This window comes from Cyclopterus lumpus, chromosome 20 (assembly GCF_009769545.1).
Source record: "Cyclopterus lumpus isolate fCycLum1 chromosome 20, fCycLum1.pri, whole genome shotgun sequence".
NCBI classification, from domain to species: Eukaryota; Metazoa; Chordata; class Actinopteri; order Perciformes; family Cyclopteridae; genus Cyclopterus; species Cyclopterus lumpus.
Genome location: NC_046985.1, coordinates 7,506,266 through 7,526,505, shown reverse-complemented (window position 1 = coordinate 7,526,505; position 20,240 = coordinate 7,506,266). Strand labels below are relative to the sequence as shown.

Sequence of the window (20,240 nt, the reverse complement as noted above, 5' to 3'; positions counted from 1 at the left end):
CGTTTTCTACACGGACGTTATACGCTGGAGCACACACTCTGACAGCTGATTTGAGTTCCGAAGACGTGTACTTTCCGGACCGATCTAGCCGTCTAGTTTGTTCATTTTCACTATCGTTTCTCGTAATATCACCTTTATTTCGTTCACGTTGTTTCGATACATTTGTTTTGCTGATGGCGACAGTCGAGGAACTGAAGCTGCGCGTGAGAGAGCTGGAGAATGAATTGATCAAATGTAAGCAGAAGCAGTGTGCCATGGAGGAGGCTCAAAGCCAGGAACACCACAGACCGAAGATTGACCAAATGAGTTCCGAGGTTGTGGATTCCAACCCATACAGGTGACTTTTTTTTAAAGGTTATGATTTTGTCCTTTGACATCATTTTTCTGGGCTAATCTGAGTGCTGAGGGGCTACGCCTTATGACTCACTCATCCCATATGGTGGTACCTCAGAGACCACGAGCTAACCCCAGCTGTGTTGTCATTGCAGTCGTCTCATGGCTTTAAAGAGAATGGGCATCGTGAAGGATTATGAGGTATGATATTTAAGTATTGTTCTTTATTCACTGCAGTACTTGAGTTAGTTCTTGCTGCTGTATTCCGAACTGAAATGATCATAATAGTCTTAAGAAGGAAATGCGAACATCAATGGAAGAAAAGACCTTTGTTCTTGAAGTCCATACCAATTTCCAAAACATGCCAGCTGATTTTATCACGTTGAAAAATTGATGAATACAAACTTTCACATGGGTATCCTTAAGGTTAAGTGTTTTGAAAGACCACGTGACCTGTGCTTTAATTTTTAAATATGAATCTCCCAAATGCTTGATAAAAAATTACACATATCAATGTTTTTTATATCTGATGTCAGAGGACAGCGAACAGTGCTCCCCTAATTAAAGGATTCATTTATCATTGAGAATAATCATCTTGACAGAAAATCCGGACATTCACAGTGGCTGTGGTCGGCGTTGGGGGAGTTGGCAGTGTGACAGCTGAAATGCTCACTAGATGTGGCATTGGTAAGGTAAAACAACCTTTTTCTTATTTCCTCTACACTGCCTTTTACCTCTTCGCCCTGGTCACCAGATTGTGTGCCTGCCTGTGCTTACCCCCAATCTCATCTGCTTGCACCATCGCAGTTGCTCCTCTTTGACTACGATAAAGTAGAGCTGGCCAACATGAACCGGCTGTTCTTCCAGCCTCACCAGGCCGGCCTCAGTAAAGTGGAGGCTGCGGAACACACTCTCAGGTATAGTATTGTTTCAAGTAATCTAATCCCCCCCCCCCAAAAAAATAGAGAAGTTAAGTTTCTTTTTGCTTACGTGTCGCTCAATTCACCCAACAGGAACATCAACCCAGACGTGTCATTTGAGAGCCACAACTACAATATCACCACAATGGATAATTTTACACATTTTATGGAGCGCATCAGGTGAGCATTTCCTGCTCTCCAGTTTTCTAGTTCGACTATGCTCTCTCCTCCAGTGGTACACGCCTTCACCACAGGTTACTCTATCTTCTCAGTTATGGAGGGCTGGAGGAAGGGAAGCCGGTGGATTTGATCCTGAGCTGTGTGGACAACTATGAGGCCAGAATGGCCATCAATACTGTAAGTGTTGCACCGTCACACAAAAAAACCCCAGCAAAGCTGCGATTACATGTTATACACTGTGCTTTGGACATGTTGCCCTTCCAGATTGTATTTATCTCATCATGTTTGTCACAGGCCTGTAATGAACTCGGTCAGATCTGGATGGAGTCTGGCGTCAGTGAGAACGCTGTATCGGGACACATCCAGCTCATCATTCCTGGAGAGACGGCGTGCTTTGCTGTACGTCCACACACAACCGCCTTTTCTTTACTTTTAAACACACTTGTGCTTATCTTTATCTTTTGAAAATAAACAATTGAAATAGTTACTTTGTAATACAGTGTCATATCCCTCATTAGTGTGCTCCTCCTCTGGTGGTGGCCGCTAACATAGATGAGAAGACCCTAAAAAGGGACGGCGTGTGTGCTGCCAGCTTACCAACAACAATGGGCGTGGTCGCAGGCCTCCTGGTGCAAAATGTCCTCAAGTAAGATGTCATTATTTATGAGCAGCAGGGAACCTAAAGGTGGAAGGAGTGTCTGTAAAGGTGACGTTAAATATCGTTGTCTTCCAGGTTTCTGTTGAAGTTTGGAACTGTCAGTTATTATCTCGGCTACAACGCCATGCAGGACTTCTTCCCCACCATGGCCATGAAACCCAACACCCAGTGTAGTGACCGCTACTGCAGGAGACAACAGGAAGAGTACAAGGTGCGTGTGCTCGATGATTGTTTTCCAGTATTGCGATGTATTATCTGCCGACAAAAAGCCCTTTTTTAAATTGCAATACAGACTCCGTGCTGCAATACCGCGCTGCACCAGTTGGGAAAGCTAACCGTGTCTCTCTGTATGAATACTTCCCTTCAGAAGAAAGAAGCAGAGCGCCCGAAGGTCGAGGCTGTGCAGGAAGAGGAGGAAGAGGTCGTACACGAGGACAATCAGTGGGGTGAGCGTGCAACAAACAACTATTCAAGGCAACAGTGTCAAATCTGTGGCAGTTAGCTTGTCTTTGTACAATATAGTGTATTGTCTTATGTGTATTAACACTCACAATTGTACCGTGCAGGTATTGAACTCGTATCAGAAGTGACTGATGCAGAATTACAGGCTGCTTCGGGCGCTGTGCCTGACCTCCCAGAAGGCATTACAGTGGCTTACACCATTCCAGTTGAGGTTAGTATTTGGTTGAACAAGCTGTGAAGGGCTGAACTATAGTCTGACATGTTTGAGCTCATTCGTTTAAAATATGTGAGATTATTGCTGACCTTTTTTTCTGACAAATGCAGCATCATAGTTTTTTTAATTTTTTAAACATGAATAGTAAAGTCAGTTAAATATTCACTGTGACTAATGACCTCAACTAAATTTGGACAATATTGTTTTCTCTTGTTTGGACCAGGATACAGAAAGTGGGGAGACGGTGGGGGAGACTGAGCAGAGTCTAGAAGACTTGATGGCTCAGATGAGAAAGATGTAGGCAACAATCTAAAGATGCTATTCAGATGAGACACCATCGGCTTCTTTGATATCAAGCATCCTCATAAAAAATTACAATTACAGAATGAACTCATCTAACGGCTAAAGAACAGAAATGCATGAAAAGTGATGCTGATGACATTTCATGCAACACAGAAAATAAAAAAGCAAAACCAGTCCAGTCAAATTTAGAACATGTTGACATACTAGGAAGGTGTTTATCACTTGGAGTTGGTAAAGTCTCTAATGAAATGTAAATAAACCGAGGATAATATCACTGTTAGTGCATTAACATTGCCACAATGTGTATTTTCTACGGTTTTGATTAGTGAATGGGTTTTCTGCCTACCTTTTTAATGTACGTGTCATCCACTCAGCTTTAAAGAAAATAAAAAAAAATCTGCTGCAACCATTTAAAACATGTTTAAGTTGTTTCAATAAAGTATTTATTAGATGGAATACAATCTTCTTGATATATTGGATGTGATTTTTGTGGTTGTCCTGTGTAACTTTTACATAATAAGTGTTACATTGATACACACATTTATTAAAACACTTGCATTAATGTGTTAATGTATCCCTTTGGGATTCATGTGCATTCAGTCAAACAACAAAACATTACTCAATTGTACTTATGGCACTATCTTGGTTTTGGCAAATCCCTTAAAATCCTTTTTGTCAATGAGTAAATACAGAGACATTTAACAGCATGAAATCTTATCCGGAGGTAATGTCTTCTCAGACATGGTCTCGGTCTTTGGTTCTACATTTCCTCTTTTTGGATTATGTACTCTATACTAGTAGGTAAACATTATGCAATGTAAACATAAATGGTATCTATACATATTTGACACAATATGCCCGTTACATTTTCACAACATCAGGAATGTAAACTTGGCAACAAATCTGTGTGAGGTTCTTAACAGTTTTGGTAAGACATAACGGCACAATCGGACTGAGTTGTGGAAATATTTCATAGCTCGTATTTTATCTCCTTAAAAGAAGCTCGAGAACAATTTTTAGAGGTATTCCTTTAAAATCAAATGTAAGAATAATTGTGTTTTCTTCATACCTGTAACCCTAGTTCACAAAAAATAAAGTTTCGAAAAAGTGCATAGAGTATTATCTGCTGTACATTGGAAAGCACAGAATGTGTCTGGTTATTAATTCTGTTTTATGGCTTATGAAATGCCAAACCCTCATGGCTAATTTGCTGATATACACAGTGCGTCATGTAAATAGGAACGTGTCTGAATCAGTGATACATGTAAACTTGAGTTCAATAAGAAGTAGTGATATAACTGAAGATCTCTACACACATGATTATGTAAGAAATATTTTTTTTAAATACTCGTGGTAAAAACACAGGTTTCACAAATTCGTAAAACAGACCTCATAATTATACTAGCAGTTACAGTCTCTTTGACCAAACCCTAAAACCTTCATCTAGACGATAATCGCAGTGTGATGACCAGAATGGTTCCCACCTGATGTTTTAGTTATTCTATGGTAGTTAGACATGTCAACAGCCTGTATTGTTCTGTGGCAATGAGTGTCTGAACAGAGTCACCTCTGGGCCTGTGGGAGGGGAGCAGGTCCCCTCAGGCTGAATGTGTCCCCACTGGAGGAGTGGCGGGACGGAGCGTTACCGCACACCAACGATGGCTCGGCCTCCTTTATCTCCATTGCACGTTTGTAAAGCTCTGCTGCCTTCTCGAAGTCCCCCTCTTCGTAGCTAGTTGCAAACGGAATAAGAGTTAAACAATATTTTAAACGGAATTCAACATTCACGATTAGACTTCCGATTAGCCGAATGTTGAATGCAGCCTCAACCGCTGTACCTCAGCACAGCCAAGTTTTTGAGGGTCTCTCCGACTCGTGGGTGTGAGCGCCCCAAACTGTCCTCATACACTTTCAGGGCTCGTTCATAAAGGGGCAGGGCTTCAATGTGCTTCTTCTGCCAAAGACAAAAGAAAATCTACAGTCAGCTTTGCTCTATACAAAAAATGTGCGAATAATTCCTCAGAAACATGCAAGTCGGGAATATGTGGGAAAAGTCTGAATGAAGTATAATATGAACATTCTCACTAGTTGGCAGTAGATCACAGCCAGGTTGACCAGCGCCGTGGCCACACTGGGGTGTTTTGGCCCAAAACTTTTTTCCCTAATTTCCAGAGACAGCTCGTACAGTGGCATGGCCTTTTCCAGCTTCCCCTGTACAACACACGCACACACACACACACACACATCTTAGAAATCAGATTCTTAGCCCACGACAAGCACAGAACGAGCTGTTCAACAGACAGAACACTAAAGTTTCATTGTCGACATGCACATGTGTCTCACTCTGCGTTTATAGAGCATGGCCAGGTGTTTGAGTGTGTATGCCAGTGAGGGGTGGTCCGGGGACAAGGCCGTCTTGCGGATGCCTAGCGCCCGCTCATACATGTCCTCAGCCACCTCATACTCTCTCCTCTCTGTGTGCAGTGCAGCCAGGTTGTTGAGGGACTGAGCACAGTCTGGGTGATCTGGGCCGAGGACACGCTGTCGCATCTCCAGAGAGCGGCTCAAGAATATCTTGGCTGCACTGGTGAGGGCAAAGAGTGGCATTTTAGTTATCTATTTCAGAAGTATCGGATGTTTGTGGACACACAAAAAAGACTAAAGAAACCCCATAAACTAAACAAGAATTAAGCAGAGGGAGACACAATTACACAATGTCTGTCCTCAATGCAGTAGAGTGTCTTTGTCTGTGCATTCCGGCTGTAACATGCATGCCTTACTCCAGGTTGTTTTGGAGGTAGTACAGGACACCTAGTTCATTAAGCGTCTTGGCAGAGTCTGCCGATTCTTTTCCCAGGGTCAGCTCTTCCAGCTGTAGGGCTCTCCGTCTCAACAAAGTGAAGCCGTACTGAAAAAGGAGGAATCGACAAGAGGCATGTACATCATGAAAGATGTATAAGTGCATACAGAGAATCATGTGGGTACCTGTGAAACATGCTTACCATATGACCTTTCTGGCGAGCGGTCTTCTGACGGATCTTCACTGACCTTTTCCTGAGTCTCTCTGCTTGTTCATACCTGATTGTAAGAATGCCCGGTGTAAGCCATTAAACGAGGGTCTCAGTTAGGAGATCATCACTATAGGTGGGATTCCTGTCTCGCACACATTGCCAATGAGCCATACTACATAACAACAATCGTAAATAACATCATCCATTTCAACAACAAGAGAGAACCATTTACTTGTTTTGTTTCTGATAGAGCATGGCGAGTGACTCCAGCTCTCGTGCGACGCTGGCATGCTCAGCTCCGTAGGCATTCTCACTTATCTCCAGGGCCTGCTTGTACAGCTGCTCAGCGTTGCCATACTTCTTCCACTGAACATAAACCCCAGCAAGCTGGTGCAGGGAGCGAGCTACGCTGGGATGGTCCGGGTCCAAGGCTGTCTCCCTAATCTCAAGGGACCTTTGTAAAGGTGCTACTGCCTACAAAAACAGAAAGAATGAAAGACATACGTGAAATAAGGTAAATATAAAGACACCTATTTAGGCTGCCTTGTAACAAGAAAATAGTGTATATGGCAGAAAAAGAATGAAAAGTGAACATTTAACATTTGATTTCGTAAGCTGGTATGCTACCTGGCTAGGGAGGCCCAGGTCTTTGAGGAAGCGCCCCAAGGTCTCGTACAGGTTTGCCAGCTTGGTCATGCTGTCTTCGCTCTCACAACTCTTCTCATAGTGTTTCAGGGAGTCAAAGTACTCAGTGGCCATGGAGCTTTTGTCTTTGCCCACATATTGCCAATAGGCCAGCAGCTCAGAGAAATGCCCCCTAAAAAAAAGACAACACATACCGTCCAGACCATACCGAAATAAATGTCCTATATCAGCTTGCGTGTGTGTTGATGCTTTTTACCTCTTGTAGAGGTTTTGGGAAACAAACAGGTTCAGGAGGCTAAGCTGTAATTTCGTCCTATCCTCCTGTTGTTGGAGCAGCCAGGGCAGCTCATCTGCGACACGCCACGTAACACGGTCCTGGCTACACATACACAATGGCACGAGTTGTACTGACAGAGCAAGGCAGGTTGTGTCGCATGAGGAGAAGATGACGACTCTACCTGAGTTGTTGGCTGAAGTACTGGATGAGTTTCTCTCTGTAAGCAGCCAAGCTACTTCCTCCACCCAGGAACTCCGACCGTACAGCTTCCCAAGCCTGAAAGACAAACAGTTGTTTATGCATTTTTCATTTTGAATGACTTTGTGCTAAATATGCTACTGGCTCCCACTATACTCCGGTTACCTGCAGGTGTTGAAACCTGATGAGGCCACAACGGAGGGTTACAATGCAGAGTCTGTTCAGGCGGTAAAGCAGAGTGGACAGGACAGGCAACTCCAGTTCTGGGAAAAGGTCTAGCACCTCTGATTCACTCACTCCATTATGGCTGGCACATACAAGGCACAGTATCTAAAGAGCGACAAAAACAACAAGCACATATTATTTTGCAACATAGAGAAAGAAACTTGTGCCAGAGTCAACAAGAGAGAAATTACAGCAAAAAACGGACTAAAAGTAAATGTGACCGGTATCATGAGAACACACTATAACAAGGTGGCCAAGTGACATTACAACCAGCAAGTATGAAAGAACTCTGTATTGTTATTTGGTCTGGACATAGGTCACCTCTCTCATGATGTGTTGCTCTCTGTCTGTGTTGAGGGAGTTCAGAGTCATCTTGAGAGCCAGGCGGTAGAGTGACATGGTGTCCTGACACTGTAGACACTCCTCCAGACTCTTCTCCAGTGACCAACCTGATATACTGCTGAGCAGTGACAAAACATGGCCATTTTGCCTATTAACAAAATTGAAAGACCCCACATTCACAGACATCCACAACCAACCCAGGAAGGAAGGACCATGTTTTACCCACATAATGCATGTTTAAGGCCCATTACGGAATGAATTTACTCAACCAAAGTTCTCTGAAGCGAGTCACAGAAAACCCACCCATTATATAAATATTTTGTATCATTGCAATGAAACACAAAGTTAAGTGAGCACTAACTCATTTTGTATCATAATTCTTCTGTGGTGGTCAATACATGAAACCAGAGGTGACTAACCTGATGATCATTCTTGCCAGTAGTGTGACATACAATGCATTGCACGTCGATGCAGAGCGACAATGCCTCTCTAGCTTCTTCTCCTGGAACAAAGATACAACATTTAAGTGTGGCATTCCCTCATAAAAACATATCGCTGCTAACAATTCCAAATGTCTTTCCACACTTTCAAATCCTTTCAACGTTTTTAAAAAGAGGGATGGTGGTATGATAACTGACCTGGTCCTTGGTCAATTTGAGGTCCATGCTCTGGCACTCTGCATTGACAATGCTCCTCACCTCCCTGGGACTCAGTGGGTCTAAGTGGAGTGTGGGCCATAACCTAATCAGGCATGGCCACTGAATTACAAATGGCAATACTACAGAAAATATATACCACTGCATGGAAAATAAAGAAATAGCAATACAACACATGTACAGTAAATATACTGGGATATTTAGAAATCAAACTTTGGGTTTCACCTCCAAGCTTGAGGACAAGTCTCAACTTTGACAGACACCACCACTCGGACATTGACAGGGAGAGGGTCAATTAGCCACTTCATGTGTCTTTCTGCTTGCTGAAAAACAGTAGAAAGACAGCCCGGTTAAAAGAGCTATTCTGGAAGAAAGATCATTGTTGTCAAGGTGACCGAGACAAAATACTAAACGTCTAATCTGGAGTGTACCTGTATTTGGTCAATGGAGTCGATGATAATGATGATGTTTCCTTGATGGCGTGCGGACAGTCTTTCAAGCCAGCGGGGAAATTCCTCTAAGATCTTACTGGGCTCCATCGACAAGCCCGAAATGGACCAGAAGTGCTGCAGCAGCTACATGACAACAGACAGAAAACACATTCCCACCATTAGTGAGCAAGACTGAGTGTCTTCACTGGAAGTTAGCCTTTTGAAGAGCCACTGAGAGAGACCCCTTACTTTGACAGTGAGGCGTTTGATAATGAGAACCGGCTCTGAGCTTGTGGAAAGTGGGCGGCCAACAAAATGATAAAGGAACAAGGTGTTGGGGGACTGCTTTTGCTGCTGCTCGATCCTGAAAAGGATTAAAGAACACATATTAGACACATCACACCATTAAAAAGAGCTGACACCATATTATTTAATGTCTTTTTTTTCTTCTTCAGAAAACACCTTTCAAATAGTGGATCTTGTGACATTCTTACAGAAAAGACTGAAAGATAAACATAATGTTAGAATTATTTTTCAATAAAGCTAGTATATTGAAAGAAGAGGAGCGGAACATGACCAAAACAGGCCTAAAAGTGGAGAACTGCTCAACATACCTCAAAAGCATGCAAACAACTTTAAATTGCAATGGACACCCACTAGTTTGGTGTCCAAAGACGTGTCTATAGGGGGAATTACACACACTAAACTGAAAGAAAAAATGCTCACCATTTGGAGAGCAGGAGAGACTTTCCTGAGCCTGGACCACCAGACACCAGCAGAGGAGGGGTGGGAGGTGGAGCAGCTATCATGTCATTTAAACGATCTATATACTGGGAAGGACAACAGGCACAACACAGACTTACAGTGAATAAAGACAGCTTAGACTGGAAGACAAGATTAAGAGTGCTAAACATTGGGGAATGTGTGCGCTACCTTCTGAAAGCCTAACTGGGAGGTGGTGCTGCAGCTACAGGCCTGCTGGTAGGACTCAATCTGTTCCTGCTCATCATGCAGGTCCCACAGCACATCTCCAGAGTCCTCCTCACGCCCCTCCTCTATCCCAGAGTCCATAGAATCAACATCTGCTCCTTCAAGTCCCAGCAACTCCTACATGGTGAGAGGAGAAGTAGAAGTTCAAAAGCTGTCACGGACGGGAGGAATGAACATAAATCCCCCATGCACACCCAACACCTGCAGTTGGATCGATATAAAGACTGATGTTGCTGATGGGCTGTACCTGTTTGATGACTTTCTCCACTTGTAAATAAATGAGTTCAGCCCCCTCCTCTGCAGAACCACTATGATCCACCACCTGGGTTAATGTTCAAATCAAATAAGAACAAGCACTTTGTGGCATCTAGCAACCAGGAAAATACAGACTGTCAACTATAAAAAGCAATGAACACACAACTTCTGCTTTATTTCTTGAGACTATAAATGTCATACTATTAATAGAATGCACTTATAGAACACTAACCTTGTATACTTTGTGAAATATCTACTTCTCTCCTGTATCATTGTTGATTATTTAATATATGGCACACACACACACCTTGACTTTAGCAGCCTTGTCTGCTGCATTGACTCTTTCTAGCAGTTGTCTTGTGGGTCCAGTCAAATTGTGATCTTCTTCAGTCCTGAGGTAGAGCACCAGTGGATGGCCATCTGGATTCTTCACGAAAGCCTCATCACAATCCTCCACCACGGAGCTACACACATGCATGAATATTGTGAGACATTTTCTTAAAAATAAACCATATAATACAAGTACAATCTTAACTACATGGTGATATCCTAGTGAGGACAGGTATAGGACTTACTGTACCTAGTGACAGTAGATTTGACAAGAAGCACACACACAGAGCTCCTTTCAATCTCCTGCCTGCGCTCCACAGCGTAGGAGGCAGCATTCTCCTCTGGGAAGCAGACATTCAGGTAGAAATGGCCGAGAGCTTCGCACATTCTCCGCAACACAGGTGAATGTTTCTGAAATGAAAACACGAAACACAAGGAACATATTTTCCAGTGAATGATTAACGTCAGGCCTCTACCATGTTTACTCACACGGTTGTTTTAAAGCGCCTGTCATTCAGACTAGTCTTGAATTGACCAAAGTAATTTCCTGAAGCCTGTTCCTGTGTCCAAGAAACGGCACTATTAATGAAAAACATAGTAGTGCCACAATGTACTAATCAATGTACTAATCAACAATAATACAATAATCCCATGAAAACCGAATATCCATTGTTTTTCCACAGTGCCCATTTAACCAACCTTAATAAAGACATCCAGCTCAGCTTTGGTCTCCTGGGTGAAGATAAGGTAGCAGCGCACTGTGTTACTCCACAAGGCCTGGGGAACATGAGGGGAGACCTGAAGCAGACTGGCCACTGCAGCATCCCAGTCATCTGACATAAGCATACAAGAAAAGTTAGGAGATAAGTGAATGCATACTTCTAAAGCTATCCGAATGTAAATGTAAATATACACTCATTAAAAAGTTAGAATAAATAGGTAACGTATGTCGGGGGTCAATTTTTTAAAGTTTTTTTATTAGTTGTCCAGCGTCCTACTAGCCACTTGGGCTGTGGAGTAAAGATGTTTGGTTAACTCTGTGTTGCCCACGTCATAATGCCTCCCTTCTTTCTACAGACTTTTGAAGTTTACTTACCTCTGCTCACATTTGCAAAGGGTCCCTCCACATCTATCAAACTGTGGGCAAACTCTGGTCCTCGAAAGGTCTGTTGCAACTGCATCATGCTCCCCATAGAGGGCTCACTTCCCAGCACACCCCCAGACCAGTACTCGCACTGTGTCCCTGCAGCTAAAGACATAAAGTGAATAAATAAAACAAGGCGTTGGAAGACATTCTTATCCTAAAAAAACAGAGAAACAAGAAAAGGTCCCAACATTGTGTATTTCTGGGTCTTACCAGTAACCGTGGTTTGGTTGTCATCTGAGTCCGAATCATTTAGGTCATAGACCTGGATGCCCTGAGCCTGCAACTGTTGCAGTTTGGCCTCCAAGTCCCTCTTGGCCCGCAGGAGATCCTGAATTTCTTTTTCTTTTGTCTCCCGGAAAATCTAGTGGTGATTCAGCCAATTGGTTAGTGTCACAATCATGATTACTGGAAAGAGTGTTCCTCAGTAACATGTGGTTTGGTTTACCTTGAACTGTCGTTTCACTTTGTCTCTATCATGTTCAAAGGTGGCAGCTCTCTCCATTGCTTGATACTTTGCCTCAAGCGCACTCTCTTTTTCTCTAAGGATCTTCTGGTAGGTCTTCTGCAGAGCCTGTTGTCACATTGACAATGAACATCATAGTGAGAAATGTTAAAACTATAACTTTAAGCGTGTGCTTTGACAAACCTGTATCTGAATCTACGTAGTCTCCTGTTAATTCATTTCACCTGTAGCTCAGCTCTCAGCCTCTTGTTTTCCTCATCCAGCTTGGCCTCCTTCTTTTGCATGGACGAGATCTCGTTATTCTTGCTGACACGGAAGATTTCATACTCTTTACGCAGTCTTTCATACTCAGCAGCGTACTCCAGATCCACAGAACCTGTGGATTTGAAACTGGCCCCAATCACCCGGGGTCCCCTGCGAAAGGAACTGCGCAGGAGTCGGGCTTTGGGCTTGACCTCCACTGGGATCTCACAGGCTTCCCCTCCTTCACCCCCATATCCATCCTCGATCACCTCTCCTGGACTGACCAAAGAGGATGCGGTGCCCATGGTGGCAGCCTGTACCAAAGTGCTCAGCCTTTTCGGATGCCCATAGCGGCTCCTGTGCGATGACAGACAGGAAAGGCATGAATAGGGACGACATGCTGAATGTTTTCGTGGAATAGGATTGTGCTGTATCACAAACGCAACGCAGCAAAGCACGTTACGTTAATGCGACAGTTACAGCCACGAAACTAACGGATCATGCACGGGCGATATTTTTAGAGGAGCGCCTCACGCAGCTAAACGGTGCTTTGTTTGCAGTTACCGTTACTTTACCTTAATAGTTTAGCCAATGAGTTATTCCTATCTGCCAATAAAGACCGCTGTAACGCTAATGAACAAGCTTTGGGCAGAGTTCATAAAGTAGTTAAGTTAGCGTTACTTGGTTAGTTAGCGTTAGCTAACGAAATAGCTGCCCAACGCTGCCTTTGTTTAAAGACTAATACAATAAGACAATAATGTCTCTACATATTTAGCTTCCACAGAATATTGACTATAATACCATCTCCTGGTGAAAACATATGGAACTTCGTTAAACAAACACTCACAGTCCGCTCCCTTCACAGCTTCTTCCTGGCTGCCTTGGTAACAAGTCATAATACGGGTGCTCGCAAGAGTCAAATTGGATAAAAGTAAATTGGGTAAAAAGTACTTTAAGTACAGTAACTGTACAGAGCCCACCTGGCAGGTACTGTATTACGACCACGAGTAGGCTGTAGCCGTAGTATCAATAGTGTTTTGCAAATTGTAGTTATACATTTATTAAGTCATAATATACTTATTGAAGTCAAATCTGTCATGGGCAATGAATTGTCCTGCAGAACTATTGTGTAAGGGTTTGGATTTGTATTAAGTAACTTGGGGCTAGATGTGAGTTTTACTGCATACAAATATGTTATCTACTTAAAAAATAAAGTGTGGCAATGTTACTATAAATAACCGACTAAATAACCATTATGTCTTGAACTAGTTGCTGACAAGGTGACGTGGTCGGTGATAATTTATTCAGTATACCACTCACACAGAGTGTGCAGATGTGATCCGATTGGTTCTACCCAGTGTCTCCCTGCTCACCACAGTCATACCGCGACTGTGGCTGTCAATGTAGATTACCCTGTTCACATGGTAGGGCACAAATGCAAAAAGGAAGTTCATCACAAAGAGGATGATTATTCATATAGCTTTGTCCTTCACTGGCCAGTCCTCCTGGTGCTTCATGGCCCTTAGTTTCAGCAGAATCAGTATGTAGCAAACCGCGATGTGGTGAGGGGAACAACCAATGTCACACTAGTGGAAGCTAAAGCCATGGGAGATTTATTTTTATGTAAGTACAGCTTGTTGCAGATTGAGTTGTTGGTCACATTCTTTTTAGAGAAAAGTATAGGACTCATAGACACAATAACTGTCACACAAAGTATGCCAACAACAATCTTTGCATACATAGATAGCCTTCCTTACTGACAGGGATGTTATGAGTAAAACCACAGCCAGGAATTTGTCCAGGCCGATGAAATGTATTAAGTAAAGGCTGCAGTACATGTTAAGGTAAAAGAGGAAGCCTGCTAGTTGATATGTCTGAAAGACCAGTGGCCGTTGGACAGGTGGTAAACTATACGCATGGGTAAAATGAGAACGTAGGACATATCTGCTACAGATAGGTGCCTCAGGAAGACCTTAAATGGAGACGTGCGTTCTTGGTGAAAGAAGGCCCACAGCGCCGAGGCATTCCCAGGCTCAGCCATGGTGAAAATCAGGATGTAAAATGTAGAATATAGAATGTTCTCTCGGTGGGAGTCACTGCCACAGAAGCACTGCATCTCCTCCTCTGACATGTTCATTGTTGTTGTGGAGAGGATCAGCCTGTTGCAGCATAGACACACATAACTTGTTATGATGATAGCCTTGATTCACTAAATCTTACATTGTGATATCATAACAAAACTAAGAATGCAAGATGTGTGTGACAAAAATATGATTTTCATGTCTAGGAACTATCTTTGGAAGGTCAAAGTGAAACCAGTTTTTGCAATATTTTTATTCAGCTAACCCCTGACACAAAAAACAACAACTTTAAAGTGATAAAATAAAAAGTGTTTATCAAAAAGTTGAACATTTTAAAAACATTTCTAGACTCATGCAACACAAATCATGACTCCAAGTTACAATGAGGATGTAATAAACTATTTTTTGTGACATAAATGTATTTAAACAAAAACAATGAGAAACAACCTTAAAAGTCTTCTTTCTTTCTTTTATGGGCAAACAATATCTGGTAGTTGGAGTTCACTTTAATTTACAGTGATGTGATCTAAGTTAATGGTTTCAAAATGTTATTAAAAAGAAGAAACACCATTTTGGTACAATTGCTCTGTGGCAGTTGATATAACAAATTGGCAGTTAATATAACAAATTGAAATGTTTCAGGTCTGCTAAAAACTACAACTTTAACATGATTTGTAGTTCAGCACCACCTCTGTCATTAATATTATTGATATCATATTCTTACCTTTTAATTGTAGAGATACAATAATGCAGAAGAATTCAGACGTCCTTTATCTATTGACTAGCAGTGAGGTCAGGTGAAGCGGAAATGAGAACTAGAGAATGGCTCTGTTGTGTTTTTTTTGGTATAACTTTACACATACACACACACAGGTTGGTGGCTTTATCGTAATTTGAAACCATCATCACCTTCATCTGTCACCTTTCTTTAAGAGTATAGTGTAAAAAGACACTATATTTTCACCCGTTTTTGTGTGTGTGTGTGTGTGCGTGCATGCGTGTGTATGTGCATATGTGTGTGTGTGTGTTTGTGTGTTTGTGTGGCCATCGCTATACAAGGAATTACAACAGACATAAATCTCTCACTCCTTTCAAACCTTTGTTTCCTGCTGGCTATCAATACTCCTCCCACCATCACCACCACATTTTAAAGCATTGTGGGAACTTTCTGTTACACTGTGGAGGTATTACAACTCCCATTACATCAGCATCATCTCTAAATCCATCCAGACACACTGAACTATTGTTCAAACTTGCTATTTGAATCGGCTCCCTGAACACAGAAAACTAACAGCCATTAGCAGTCGTCTTGTGTCGGAGCAATTTAATACAAAAGCACAACAACAAAAGAATGCAGCGGAACTGACGGTGCTCTGATATTTAATTATTAACCAAAGACTGTTCTACTAACAATGTATAACTAAGAATGGAAGTGTGTGTTTGTAGTTTTTAAGCTCTATTGATTTCACAAACCAAAACATCACAGCCGTTCAGGGTGAGAAAGATCCACGATTCTTTGCAAGAAACTTATCCTTGAAACTAACACCTGAATCCCATTAACCCTTCCTTCCGCTGAAAAATACAAATTTAGAAATGTTATGCATCGCCACGTTAACATGTGTGCGCACACACACACACACACACACACACACACACACACACACACACACACACACACACACACACACACACACACACACACACACACACACACACACACACACACACACACACACACACACACGCAGTTTTACCAGTTTGGGGATATGATCTGGTTGACCTCCCAACACATATTCTGTGTCCTATTGAGCATCTCAGCTCTTTTAACGATAACAAAACTGAAATGCTGTAATCAGAGAATTTTTAAATAGAATATTCATCCATCTATTTCGCTCACAATTAAATTTAATTCAGTTCAATTCAATTCAGTTCAATGTGACTTTATTGACTTTAAAGTTTCCAAAAAGAATGTGGCCACTGCATTAAAACACAAAAATAGACATAATATGTTTAGCATGAAAATTAACACAACAAAAACAGAACAAAAGCTGAAATGCTCCATTTGAAGAATTTGGAAATAGGATATTGATCTATCCATCTATTTCTCAATTCAAGTCCATTCAATGTGACTTTACTTAACAATTTTTTTCCCTTCAAAAATGGACTTTTAGATAAATCATTATTATTGCTGTTATTATTATTAATATCAATGATGAGATAAATATTATTAATACATTAGTATAAACACATTAAATATTAATAGCAACTATATCAATATTATGTATTGATTTGTCTATCAATTAATTTTTTTACAAATGTAGCAATTTATTCATGCTACATTTTGAAATAAGCATTTTTCATGGAACATTTCAATTTCATTTAAAAAAAAAAAATAATTTTGAAAAAGACCCCTAATCCTAACTACTTTTGACCAATAGAAGGAAGAGAGTGAACAAACAGCGATGCACACTTCCAGACCACAACTGACCTCATGAGGACTGCAGTACTCTGTAAATTCTAGGGGCGCATTCATACATACTTCGTACTATCTGGACCTTGAGTCTGAAATAAAAGTTTGATTGAATACATAGTCACAGATTTCTGTCTTGAAAATGTCTTTCATGGTGACTTCCTCTGGGGCGTGTCTAGACACTGTTTTGAAGCTCGTGGGAGGGGTCTGCCGGTGGGACTCCATGGGTCTCTTTGCACTCAGGTAAAAGTCCCCACTGGGATAGAAGTACAAGAACACACACACACACACACGCACACACAAGCAGGATTTCAGACAGAAAGCCAGAAACAAAACTGACAAAAATAAAGACATTGAAGCTCAATGCATTACAAGCATGCACGTCTTTATTTTTGCTACTCCAACACAGTTTTTGTCTTGACCACATTGCTCCTTAATAGTATGATTTAAAGCTTTACAAAAATGAGAGAAAACCAGATATTTACAAAATCTATTTGTGCAAACATAATTCTTTTTTTACACCACTCTCCTAAAATATTTGAAAGGCATGCATACAAATAAACTTTGGTATGTTAACAAAACTACGTATTTTCTTAGTAGAAGCATCTATGTACATGTGGTAGAACTGATTCACTTTGTTTTAGTACAGTTTACATTTAGACAACAATACATGTTAACTTAACAAACCAAGACCACCAGCACTAACACTGAGGTCAACACTTCAGCCACCACACCAAGAGAGTGCATGTACGATCCCCTAAATCTTGTGACTGGGTCAGGCCTGAAGTGAGTCATTGTACAACAACTTTGGCAAATAGGCACACTAAAATTACTTTAAAATGAACTTGTATTATTCATGATACCAGTTTTACATATCTGTAAAGTAAATTGGCAGTTCATATGGATGAAAAATGAGAAAATACTCTTAGAAAACTGAAGTTAATAATGAGTTTAACTTGGACATGTCTGTATACATTATGTATACACTCATAAAAGGCATTTACAAGGGCTGTGTTGAATGTCTGACAACATAAGAAATATAGAAGATTAAATATACTATGGTTATTCAATCTCTGGTTTGAAAAATAAAAACACATTTTTTACATGGTACTTCGTGATTGTACATCAACTCTATGTTCCCTATTCATAGCTACAGCAAGAAAAATAGATTTTTAACACCACGAGAGCCTTCCACCTTCAACTACAAAGTGGTCAAACTAAATATTTTTTAGTTCCATTATAAAATATTTTGACAGAACACGTGGTACACATCCAAGAAAGAATCCGAATCAAAGTACTTTTTTTTTAAACAATGGAAATTGCAACTCAAAGCAGATAGAAGCATTGGTGTGAGAATGCCAGTGTCAAATAAAACATGAAGTGGGGGAGTGCATCACTTAATATTTTTACAGAAACAGAAGGAAAAAAAAGGGCAAAACCAAAACGATACAAAATGAAACATGACCAGCTCTACCTGCTATGCGGTAAAGAGGGGCCATAATGGGGCTAAGTAGTGTCCTTTGCTGCTGTGGCTGTCGGGATGCAGGATTTGCCGCTGCTGCCGTTGTGGGATCTGTAGCTGGTGAAGCTGGGGGTGTGTATGGTGCGGATGCTCTTTCCACCTGGGCCCAAAGGAGTGGGCGACAGAGGGGAGGGGGAGGAGGAGGAGGAGGAGGAGGAGGAGGAGGAGAAGGAAGAGGAGGAGTGCACTCGACCATTCTGAGTCTGCGAGGGAAACGAGAGAGCTTTACCTGTGTGCTGTGAGGGTGTGGGGAGTTTGAGGGATCCGTTAGACAAGGAGGGGATGTGGGAGGAAGGTTGGGAACCGGAACGAGGAACGGGAGAGGGCAGGATGTTGGATTTTATTACAGAGGTGGAGGAGGAGGAAGAGGAAGGGTTAATGGGATTAGTTGCATCTGGGTTTTGCGCAGACTGGGAGCTGCCTTTAGTAGAGCTAGGATAAAAAGCAGGGATTTTAGAGGTGGGTATAGTAGGGGAAGTAGTTTTATGATCCCCTCCCACTCTTTTAGCACTTCCGTTAGCCTGCAAACAGAGATGCCAAAACAGATACTGGTTGTCAAAAAAGAAATCTGATCAAATAATACATATAAAAAGGCAAGACGATGTTAAAAAAACAACAACTACAAGTTATACACACATAGAAACGCACTACGACTGCACAAACATTAATATCACTGAGACACTACTATGCACACCAAAACATAAACAGGTCTGTTTTTACTAGGTTAAATGAAGAGTGAGACACATTGGACTGAAAGACATGTTACCAAGAAACACAACACTACAAAGGTTAGACCGTGCGATGGCAGACAGGAGGGTCGTCTCTACAGACTGCCCGTGTTAGAGTTAGGCCTCGTAAAGGGGCTGTTGGTGGGAGGGGGGTGGTGGTGGTGGTGGGGGGGCTGTAAATTTACAAGGCAAAGATGCAGAGGAAGGCTGGAAAGAAATTGATAACAGGCTTAGGAGTTTGAAGAGTGTGAAGACAGGGGAGATGTGGGCTGGTATTCCACTGAGACTGACGGTGCAAGATGGTGAGTCGTGGCCTGGTCTTGAGGGTAAGGAAATATATCACCGTGAGGTTAAGAAGCTGTGCAGTAATGTTGGATTGAGCATAAGTGCATTGTGAGAAGGGAGGAGCATAGCCGAAAAGGTCAGTTAGGTTTGTATTTTAACATAGCCACAAGCATCCTGGGATTTGGCAACACTGTTTAGGAACTCAGCTGTGATGGGAACGGGAGATGTGATGACAACTCAGATGATGACAGGGTAGGATTCCGGTTTTCTTTGTCATTCTTCCTTTTTTTTTTTTTTTTTTTTTTGAGTTTTTCGTCACCAACACAGTGAAAACCATGAGCAGTGTGGGCATGCAAAAGCATACAGTACAGTGATGTTATGGGGTAACAGTCTAAAGTCAAACATGCCTTCTTGTCAGAGCAGACTCGAGAGAAACATTAACAGATCCACAGTCGTCACCACGGTGACTATATTATATATCCTTTTTTTTTGTTTAAACACTTGAAATCTCACAGCATTGATAGTCTTTTTTTCTTCTAATAACACATGTCTCATGTTTTTGATCCCTAACATGTTTGATTCCTCTAGTCTCTGGTAAGGCCCTACAGTAAAACTACCTGTCGGAACTGCCTCTGAGCGTCCTGCAGTTTTTGCTGTTTTCCTGCTTTGTCAGTAGTACCCGGCGACTGCCTGGACTTCGCAGACAAAGGGACGGGCATCCGACTAGTAGGGGAAGCGACACTGGTGTTCTGCAAGGGGATCCAAACGAAAAACAAAACAAGAAATAAAACAAAAGAAAGAAAAAAACACACACCATAAAGGAAGTATGAAAGATCAAGGCACTGACAGGTAAACACCTCAACGATTAACA

The 20,240-nt window shown here is 41.8% G+C and overlaps 4 protein-coding genes across 12 annotated transcripts in view; 1 reads left to right on the top strand and 3 right to left on the bottom strand.

Annotated features, from left to right (window-relative positions):
- The first annotated feature begins 10 nt into the window (after positions 1 to 10).
- On the top strand, positions 11 to 4,170 carry uba5 (ubiquitin-like modifier activating enzyme 5). The gene is made up of 12 exons (XM_034560274.1): positions 11 to 337; positions 489 to 534; positions 936 to 1,025; positions 1,141 to 1,250; positions 1,347 to 1,433; positions 1,526 to 1,610; positions 1,728 to 1,832; positions 1,952 to 2,079; positions 2,167 to 2,302; positions 2,459 to 2,537; positions 2,658 to 2,764; positions 2,991 to 4,170. The coding sequence occupies exons 1-12, from the start codon at positions 174 to 176 to the stop codon at positions 3,066 to 3,068; spliced, it is 1,215 nt and encodes a 404-aa protein (XP_034416165.1). The 5' UTR covers positions 11 to 173; the 3' UTR covers positions 3,069 to 4,170.
- Positions 3,487 to 13,178, bottom strand: nphp3 (nephronophthisis 3). The gene is made up of 28 exons (XM_034560265.1): positions 13,131 to 13,178; positions 12,265 to 12,640; positions 12,023 to 12,148; positions 11,788 to 11,938; positions 11,527 to 11,679; positions 11,130 to 11,263; positions 10,681 to 10,841; positions 10,408 to 10,564; positions 10,093 to 10,167; positions 9,789 to 9,962; positions 9,582 to 9,685; positions 9,105 to 9,219; positions 8,856 to 8,999; positions 8,650 to 8,747; positions 8,407 to 8,509; positions 8,188 to 8,270; positions 7,748 to 7,886; positions 7,367 to 7,531; positions 7,185 to 7,279; positions 6,983 to 7,105; positions 6,709 to 6,898; positions 6,314 to 6,555; positions 6,073 to 6,148; positions 5,851 to 5,978; positions 5,414 to 5,654; positions 5,156 to 5,281; positions 4,909 to 5,024; positions 3,487 to 4,802 (listed from the first exon to the last, which is right to left on the bottom strand). Exons 2-28 carry the CDS (start codon positions 12,586 to 12,588, stop codon positions 4,634 to 4,636), a joined length of 3,912 nt encoding a protein of 1,303 aa, XP_034416156.1. The 5' UTR covers positions 12,589 to 12,640; positions 13,131 to 13,178; the 3' UTR covers positions 3,487 to 4,633.
- A 421-nt stretch (positions 13,179 to 13,599) lies between these two features.
- Positions 13,600 to 14,420, bottom strand: LOC117749899 (uracil nucleotide/cysteinyl leukotriene receptor). Its single transcript, XM_034560719.1, is given in 4 exon segments — positions 13,600 to 13,841; positions 13,844 to 14,024; positions 14,026 to 14,153; positions 14,156 to 14,420. Coding segments are annotated over 4 exon segments (816 nt in total).
- Positions 14,421 to 17,591: 3,171 nt separating this feature from the next.
- si:ch211-285f17.1 (sickle tail protein) overlaps positions 17,592 to 20,240 on the bottom strand; it is a 78,719-nt gene continuing 76,070 nt past the window's right edge. For all 9 annotated transcript variants that reach the window (XM_034560278.1, XM_034560286.1, XM_034560281.1 and 6 more), the window contains 2 exons: positions 19,987 to 20,118; positions 17,592 to 18,877 (listed from right to left, as the gene is read on the bottom strand). In XM_034560278.1, the coding sequence (XP_034416169.1) occupies positions 18,341 to 18,877; positions 19,987 to 20,118 (669 nt within the window). In that variant the 3' untranslated portion in view covers positions 17,592 to 18,340. The remainder of the gene's footprint in view (positions 18,878 to 19,986; positions 20,119 to 20,240) is intronic.